General features: G+C 40.4%; 1 protein-coding gene across 2 annotated transcripts; it reads left to right on the top strand.

The window, feature by feature from the left end:
- The first annotated feature begins 231 nt into the window (after positions 1 to 231).
- On the top strand, positions 232 to 8,739 carry LOC130929767 (cilia- and flagella-associated protein 20). 2 transcript variants are annotated; one of them, XM_057857255.1, is made up of 6 exons: positions 232 to 632; positions 839 to 918; positions 1,002 to 1,113; positions 1,193 to 1,381; positions 8,364 to 8,477; positions 8,578 to 8,735. In XM_057857255.1, the coding sequence occupies exons 1-6, from the start codon at positions 549 to 551 to the stop codon at positions 8,578 to 8,580; spliced, it is 582 nt and encodes a 193-aa protein (XP_057713238.1). In that variant the 5' UTR covers positions 232 to 548; the 3' UTR covers positions 8,581 to 8,735. The 2 variants fall into 2 exon arrangements, with proteins under 2 accessions (XP_057713238.1, XP_057713228.1); XM_057857245.1 differs by having other exon boundaries at positions 233 to 632; positions 8,575 to 8,739.
- Positions 8,740 to 8,964: the final 225 nt, after the last annotated feature.

Raw genomic sequence — 8,964 nt, 5'->3', positions numbered from 1 at the left:
CCCGGTAACGCAACAATAAAGCACCCATATTTTCTTTCTAAAACACCGAAAGAGTTAGCTTAGCACTATCACACGTTACAATCCGCATTGACTCTGCCGGCCCGGAAGTGAATTATATTGCCAGCATGGAGGCGGGTCCAAACAATGACGTAGTACGTCCCATTCCCTATTGCTCCCTCCTTCCTCTAGTCAAGTCAACATTTACAACCCCACCCCCCACTTGGTTGCCCGGGAGATGGAACCTCGTCAACAATAAAAACCCGGAGTGGACAAAGAACAATGGATACATGGTTCCTAGCAACACCAAAACAGAAGGCCGTTTGCTAAATTGGGAAATGAATGCATTGATATTACAGCACGAAGAAAGGAATGTTAAGGTTGTATTGTTTTTTATTTTCTTCCCCCTGAATCTGGTAAAGCCGTGTTGTCTGGAAGACGGAATCGAACACCACACGGAAGCAGCACGGACGGAAACGCGTCAAAAGTGAAGCGTGTTGCCGTAGCTCAGCAATCCCGTGCGATACGACAGAAAACCGAAGGCGAAAATCATGTTCAAAAACACATTCCAAAGTGGGTTTCTTTCGATATTGTATAGTATCGGTAGCAAACCTCTCCAAATATGGGATAAAAAGGTAAATTGACTCTTTGACCATGTGGTAGCTTGTGCCCTCTCGCTATGCTAATGTATTCTTATCATAATGTTTTTTAAAAGTTCATGCGGGACTAGTATTGTAACACATATTTTGTTTGTATCCTACATGCGTGTGTTTGTGTACTAGCCTTGCTTCTGGACACCCAATTGTCAGGGTTTTGACTTGGGAACTTTTTTGTGTGCCAGGTGAGAAATGGTCACATCAAGCGAATTACTGATAATGACATTCATTCACTCGTGTTGGAGGTCGAAGGGACGAACGTCAGGTATGTCCACTGAAGTGATTACCGACAGCAGCTGCTCTTTTTGACATTTTTCTATTACTCGTCTTTCCTCTTCCTCCCTACAGTACTACCTATATAACTTGCCCTGCTGACCCAAAGAAGACGCTGGGCATCAAGTTGCCTTTTCTTGTTATGATAATAAAAAATTTAAAGAAGTATTTCACCTTTGAAGTCCAGGTACAGCTAACAGTTTTTGGATGTAACAATAATAAACACTGCATTGACGCTGAACCTATGTCTGAATTTCTCCCTTCAGGTGTTGGATGATAAAAATGTTCGACGGCGGTTTCGGGCAAGTAACTACCAGAGCACAACGCGTGTAAAACCCTTCATCTGCACAATGCCTATGAGACTTGATGATGGCTGGAATCAGATACAGTTCAATCTGTCAGATTTCACTAGGAGAGCCTATGGAACCAATTATATTGAGACGTTGCGTGTTCAGGTGAGTTTAGTTTATCGCTACTTGGTGCTATATGCGCTACACCAGGGGTCGGGAACCTTTCTGGCTGAGGGAACCATGAACACATATTTTTAAATGTGATTCCGTGAGAGCCATAAAATATGTTCAAAACTAAAAATACAGGTAATGTGTGCATTTTGTGTAATTTCAACACTTTTAAAGTACATTAAGTCTCTGAATTCTTTTTAATAACATAGTTATGCTGTTGCTCATCAATGATGAGTATTTCTTACCATTAATGCGACTTCTGCTGCTGCATGGTTTTGCTGATGGCTTTATAGTCTGGTTCATGCAGGTGTTGAGAAACTTATGCACAGAGCACCATCAGTTTATCCATCGGTAGATTTTTTTCTTCACCGAACTCAGTGAAGGACTTGAATCAATCCTCCCGTCTTGTTGTTCCTCTCATAGTCAAAACCTTGCAATCACGCTGAACTGCAATAAATAGCTTATGTCTATCGACTCATCCAAAGCGAGAGAAAAAACCATGTCGCATTTATGTCCTTATGTCCTGCTGAAAAGTATGATACTCCTCGTCTTTTTTTCTTTTTGCCATCTTCTCAAAAGTGTTTCTAAAATTAGATGACAACGCGGAAAACGACTGAAAACAATTCCTGATTTCACGCACATGCGCACATAGGCCGCTATTTTCAACAACAAAATACGGCAACCCCACTTGAACAGTGTCTCTGCCTCATCTGTGTTGCATGTGTGATAGACGTAAATCCGTCGACGAGCACAACATCCCGTCGACGGTTAATGAAGGGTTAAAAAAATATATATGCATGGAAAGTTCAGAATGTCGGACGCTTGGTATCCAAGCGGTGAAAGTGGCACAAAGCCAAAAAAGCGCACCAGTGTCCAAAACATTGACTTATTTCGAAGAAACATGAGGGTACACTGCTGTTTCCTGTCTCTTCAATGCCAAGCTTCGCTGCACGTCAACCGTGAATAAACACCTACGCTGTTACCCAGTTTTAATTTTCGAAGACGACAAGAGTAAGTCCATCTAACTAACTATGACATGTTTTATTGAAGTTGCTAAGCCTGTTGCGATTTGCAATGAGTCCATTTGTCGCAAGGTAAATAAAAATGAGGGCGATAATTTTCACGGCTGCGTTTTATCACCGCGTGCGTGCGTGCATGCGTTCATGCATACATTTGTGGGTGCGTGTAGACGACATAAGACTAGTTCATTTCACAGATGTTTATTGGTAATCAACACGCCGTAGAATTACAGTTCAGACATACAAAATAAGGAAACACATCTATATTAAACACTGTACATTAGCATTGCTACATTGAGACTAATGGGGAAAAAAGATTACCTACTTTAGCCTGCTATGAAACATTGGCAGTCTTCTCCAAACGCAAACTTGCGGTTAAAAGGTGACACTTCATACATGAAAAATCGCTGGTTAACAGCATTTGAAAAGGGAATTTTTTTTTATTACTGACACCACATGCAATGATAAGAAGTACTTATTGCGGAGTGTAAAGCTTAAATTAGCTGTTCAGGGAACGTACTTCGGGTGAACGTTTCAAAATAAAAGCATGTCATGTTCGTCATATAAATAACGATTTCTAGAGTTTTTCCCACATAACCTAGTTCAGAATCTACACTGAGAATATCTTTTAAATGACACCCTTTATGAAAAATCTGATTGGCAATGAATAATTATTATAATACGAATATATACAGCACTATAATATTAATGTTAGGTCTTTTTTTTTAAGAATTGTTTGGAATCATGTTGGAAAGGCGAAGTCCGTGTTCTGAATCTGTTTACATTCTATTCTTTTGCACTAGTTAATGCTATCAGAATTTTAACTCATTGCTTATTTGTGATTTATTATTGTTATTTACGTGTTTAATTGCACTTAGATAAAGAATTAATGTGTTCCAAAATGTTTTTGTGAATTGATAAGCGTCAACAAAAAATTCATTGCTAAATTAGTAAAACAAAAAAAAACAAAAAAAATTTTTGATTAGTCGACTAATCGTAAAAATAGTCTGTTGACTAATCGGGAGAAAATTTGTCGTTTGGGACAGCCCTAATTTAATTATTTGTCTGTGAGCCAAATGCAGCTGTCAAAAGAGCCAGATCTGGCTCGCAAGCCATAGGTTCCCGGCCCCTGCTCTACACTGACAACTTAGTAGCCAACTGCACGAGCAGTTAAATTGTAATATACAGTGGGGCAAATAAGTATTTAGTCAACCACTAATTGTGCAAGTTCTCCTACTTGAAAATATTAGAGAGGCCTGTAATTGTTAACATGGGTAAACCTAAACCATGGGAGACTGAATGTTGAAAAAAAAAACGGAAAATCACATTGTTTGATTTTTTAAAATAATTTATTTGCAAATCATGGTGGAAAATAAGTATTTGGTCGATACCAAAAGTTCATCTCAATATTTTGTTATGTACCCTTTGTTGGCAATAACGGAGGCCTAACGTTTTCTGTAACTCTTCACAAGCTTTTCACACACTGTTGCTGGTATTTTGGCCCCTTCCTCCATGCAAATCTCCTCTAGAGCAGTGATGTTTTGGGGCTGTCGTTGGGCAACACGGACTTTCAACTCCCGCCGCAGATTTTCTATGGGGTTGAGACCTGAAGACTGGCTAGGCCACTCCAGGACCTTGAAATGCTTCTTACGAAGCGACTTCTTTGTTGCCCTGGCTGTGTGTTTGGGATCATTGCCATGCTGAAAGACCCAGCCACGTCTCATCTTCAATGCCCTTGCTGATGGAAGGAGATTTTCACTCAAAATCTCTCGATACATGGCCCCATTCATTCTTTCCTTTACACAGATCAGTTGTCCTGGTCCCTTTGCAGAAAAACAGCCCCACAGCATGATGTTTCCACCCCCATGCTTCACAGTGGGTATGATGCAATTCAGTATTCTTTTTCCTCCAAACAAGAGAACCTGTGTTTCTACCAAAAAGTTCTATTTTGGTTTCATCTGACCATAACACATTCTCCCAGTCCTCTTCTAGATCATCCAAATGCTCTCCAGCGAACCGCAGACGGGCCTGGTCGTGTACTTTCTTCAGCCGGAGGACACGTCTGGCAGTGCAGGATTTGAGTCCCTGGCGGCGCATTGTGTTACTTATATTAGCCTTTGTTACTGTGGTCCCAGCTCTCTGTAGGTCATTCACTAGGTCTCCCTGTGTGGTTCTGGGATTTTTGCTTCTTATCATTTTGACGCCACGGGGTGAGGAGGGAGTTGAAAGTCCGTGTTGCCCAACGACAGCCCCAAAACATCACTGCTCTAGAGGAGATCTGCATGGAGGAATGGGCCATAATACCAGCAACAGTGTGTGAAAAGCTTGTGAAGAGTTACAGAAAACGTTTGGCCTCTGTTATTGCCAACAAAGGGTACATAACAAAGTATTGAGATGAACTTTTGGTATAGACCAAATACTTATTTTCCACCATGATTTGCAAATAAATTCTTAAAAAAATCAAACATTGTGATTTTCTGGGTTTTTTTTCCCACATCTCTCATGGTTGAGGTTTACCCATGTTAACAATTACAGTCCTCTCTAATATTTTCAAGTGGGAGAACTTTCACAGTTAGTGGTTGACTAAATACTTATTTGCCCCACTGTAAATGAAAGTGGTGCGTAGTCATTTGAAATCTGGCCAAAATGATAGAGAGCCATCACTAAAGAAAAACAAAAAACTCTGCGTTTAACCTCTGCTAGAATAGCAAACTGGTGTTTTTGTCCAAGGACAATCATGTAATTTGCTCTACGTTAATTTGATTCTTACATTGTGTGCATCATTAAGAGGCAAGTTGTATTTTTGAGGATTCATGTTTTTGTTGTTGAGAGTATCTCGCCTACTGCCCATAGTTAGCTAGGATAGGGATAAGACCTCAGCGACCCTCGTGAGGAAAAGTGGCACAGAAGACAAATTATATTGAATTTTGTTATTGTACAACCACAATCCTCTCGGTCCACACAGAATGTTAACAAACTCTCAGACCTCATTAAGTGAGGTTTTGGATTTCTTATGAAAATATATTTGCACACATTTACTAGGCAGAATTATTAATATTTTTCAGTCTCACTTGTTTATTTTCACCTGAGTGAGAATCTAATAAAAAAAAAAAAATTAGAAATGTCTAAATACTTTTTAAAAATTTATTTAAATTAATTTCGCCGTGCGAAAAAATATAGCCACCCTTCTTTTTATAACAGTCATCGTACTCCCATTCATGCAGTCAGTCAGTTTCTTGAGCTGGTCTTTTTCTGCAGGTACAATTACAGCATCCCTGCCACTGTTCAGAGAAGTGCAATGTTTACCTTCACTGTAAATTACCTGCTAAAAGGGGCTCTAAAGTTCTCAAAAAGGTTTCAAGGGCACATGGGAAAAAGGAGTCATGTTATTAATCTTTCATCTAACTTTGACGTATGTGATTGAGCTTTCTTTTGCATAAAAGTCAGTATTTTTGAAAGATGCTGACATTTTCCTGCGCCACTGCTTGTAGAAAGTGTCTTCTAAAAATTGGCAGTTGATTGTGTCTGCTTCCTTCCAAATGTGGAAAAATGCATTGTGGGGTTGGCGAAGCTCAGTGGTAGAGTAGTTGTCCCCCAACCTAGAGGTTGTGGGTTTGATTCTCCGCCCTGATGAATTCGTCTAAGTCAGCGTTTTTCAGCCGGTGTTTTCAACCGCGGCACACTGCACTAGTGTGCCATGAGAGATCATCAGGTATGCCGCGAGAAACTATCCAATATCGCTTTTTTTTACGTCGTCGGGCGGAGTTGCAGTAGGAAAGAAGGAGTCGGTAGAAGGATGCGGTCGTGTGCAGATGAGCGATGTATTTCTCGTGTCGCGTTCAAGAACTGTTCGGATTTCTGGCCATCAGCCACCTTGCTGTCCGCGACAATGTGTTGGAATAAAACACGGGGAGTATTGACGGTTGTCACACATGGATAAAATGGAAAGGTCACTTGCGTGTATACTGACACTTGACGTGTCTAATCAAATTGTTGTACAGTGATGGCTAGAAGTCTGAGCAGTTCTTGAACGCGACATGACCATTTGCTGTTGCCATCGCTTCAAAACAAGTCGATGGACTATTTTGTTCGCCTTCGTGAAAACACAAAGAAACAGGCAATGTAGTGTAAAGCGCATTGAGAGTCTTGAAAGGTTGGAAAGCCCTACACAAGTATAACACCATTTACACATTTACCATTGTTTGTGTTGTACTCCCATTTGTAGACATCCTCCTATAATGGCAGCACACATTAAGTTAATAACTAATAAATAAATTTAGATCTACCTTTACATTTTACATAGTTATTAATAACATTTGATGGAATTTTATCAGGTTTGTAAGACAATTTGTGATGAAAATACCTAGAATATCCTTTTCAAGCTATTTTCATTGATTGTTTTTGCTTACCTCAGCAAGTACACAGAATCTCATTAATGTGTGGCTCACTGGACAGAAATATATTTTAAACTCACTGACTGGCTGTTGGACTAGTGGGTATATCAATGGCAAGTGTAATTTTATGGATACCTCGTGCAGCTCTTGGCGAGTGGGTGTGTCGGGTCGGGTGTCACAAGTGTTACTACCATCAGGAAGCACAATTAGCTAAGCATTCATCTACAACACACAAGCATGCAGAGTGGGCAAAACAAAAGAGAGGGTAGAACCGTAGGTGAGGGCGGTCGTCGTGACGATACCAAGCCGAAAATGGCACTTCTCGGGCGGAGACGTGAGAACCGGAGAAGACGGGGTCGATGCGTGAGTGAGTCCGGTCGGAAAACGGCTTTCGAAAGCTGCGGCGGCGCACTGCTCTTCATATCTGTTTTCTGTGTGCTGAGTGCTCTTCCTTAGTTCAAAAATACTGCGCGCACTCTGAAAATGAGAGCACCACTGCCACCCACTGAGTGGATGTGCAAGTACACTTTATTCCAGTACGGCAAAATAAATAATTTTTTTTAAAAAGCATGTTCCCCAAGGTCATATGCGCCCCCCCGGCATCGCTCTGCGCCCCCTCAGGGGGGGCGCGCCCCACTATTTGAGAAGTACTGCATTACGGTAATGTGCATAATGCAAACAGTGGTGCAAATGAGGGTCGGCTAGCTTGACTTCATTGTTCCTTGTGGAAGCTGGCCTGACTTCAGTAGTTTTGCAGGTTGTCAAGTTCACAAAGATTAATGCAATGCTAACACTGATGCACGTCAGGCTTTTAGTAGCAAAATTAGTGGTGTTTCCCCTACTTCAACAACATTGACGTCTTTTTACATACAGTGGCTTGTGCTGGCCGAAAAACAACTTCTAATATCTAATATAATATAAAGTTTGGTGGTGTTATGTCCCTACCCTCCCTATGAAAACCTACGCCCTTGGCGCAACCTACTGTATATACTCCAAAGGTGTGGTTATTTATCATTCTTATCACACGATACCAGTGAAATGATGTCTCCGGGTGGCATTGGCGTCATTCTAGTTCCTCTTTCTCCATACTTCTGCCTCTGGAGTCGTGACTCTTGACCCTATTTTGCTGCTGTCTTTAGCGATTTATAGGTATTGGTGTTTCAGTTCACATTTTTGAGAAACCCAGGCTTATTCTTTAATTGACGAAGCCTGTCTTCTTATATTTTGAGCAAGACTTATGATGGGGAAGGAAGTAAGTCTTGGTTCACTTCCCCAAGGTCTTAAGAATGCAGGCATGTGGCTCGCTGTTGCCTTGAAAATATGTAGATTCATAATCAAGTGTGATCATATTATAATTACTCATTATTTGATTACCAAGTTATGTAAAATAAGAGTGTTAACATAATATGTGTATAGTCATGTGTGGGCATATAAAGTAAGGTTAAAGACTTCATTTTTATTTAATCCCAAAAGTAGCATTGTCATTAGCACTCTATAAAAATGTGTGATTCCCACACTAGGGTAGTTATTTTATATACTAATATGTGACTATCTGTCTTTCAGATTCATGCCAACTGCCGTATTAGAAGAGTGTATTTCTCAGACAGGCTTTACTCTGAGGATGAGCTCCCAGCAGAGTTTAAACTCTACGTCCCAGTCCAGAGCCAGAAGGCCAAGGTGAGAAACCACTTTGTTTTAATTGTACAGACTATAAATTGTATTGTTTTTCATTAGTACTACTACATCTTTTTTTCGTCTTTTTTTCTTCTTACAGCAGTAGAGGTCCTGAACAATGTGCACTCTTTCCCCAAAGGTCATGCATTGTTTTAGCTGTATAATATTGTGTAGGTTTAGTCACATGATTGTTTCTGCTGCTTTTATGTGTTTTTCATATTTGTGAATAAAAGAAAATCTAAGTAAGAGTCTCTTGCCTGTTTGTTCACCAAAGTGGACATTCATCATAACAACTTCAAGAGTGCTTTTAAATACGAGTATCACCCAAGGTCTGCCAGCAAGACACCAGTTCATGAATGAAGCTTAAATACAGTTTACAAGATGTGGCATGGCCATGTATATGTAAGGCGGAAAACACAGACAAGGCTGAAAAACAGTTTCTGCTCTTTCACCCGTCTTTAAAATAAACTGCTGTATTTTAAGCCAAAAG

Source organism: Corythoichthys intestinalis, chromosome 2, assembly GCF_030265065.1.
Source record: "Corythoichthys intestinalis isolate RoL2023-P3 chromosome 2, ASM3026506v1, whole genome shotgun sequence".
NCBI classification, from domain to species: domain Eukaryota; kingdom Metazoa; phylum Chordata; class Actinopteri; order Syngnathiformes; family Syngnathidae; genus Corythoichthys; species Corythoichthys intestinalis.
The sequence above is the reverse complement of the archived record's forward strand: the minus strand, read 5'-3'. Positions and strand labels throughout refer to the sequence as shown.

Bases quoted from the DNA above. Each gene is read 5' to 3' on its own strand.
- LOC130929767 (XM_057857245.1), top strand. From the start codon at position 549: ATGTTCAAAAACACATTCCAAAGTGGGTTTCTTTCGATATTGTATAGT. The intron at 633-838 runs GTAAATTGACTC...TTTGTGTGCCAG, and splicing joins TCCAAATATGGGATAAAAAG to GTGAGAAATGGTCACATCAA. The intron at 1,114-1,192 runs GTACAGCTAACA...TTCTCCCTTCAG, and splicing joins ATTTCACCTTTGAAGTCCAG to GTGTTGGATGATAAAAATGT.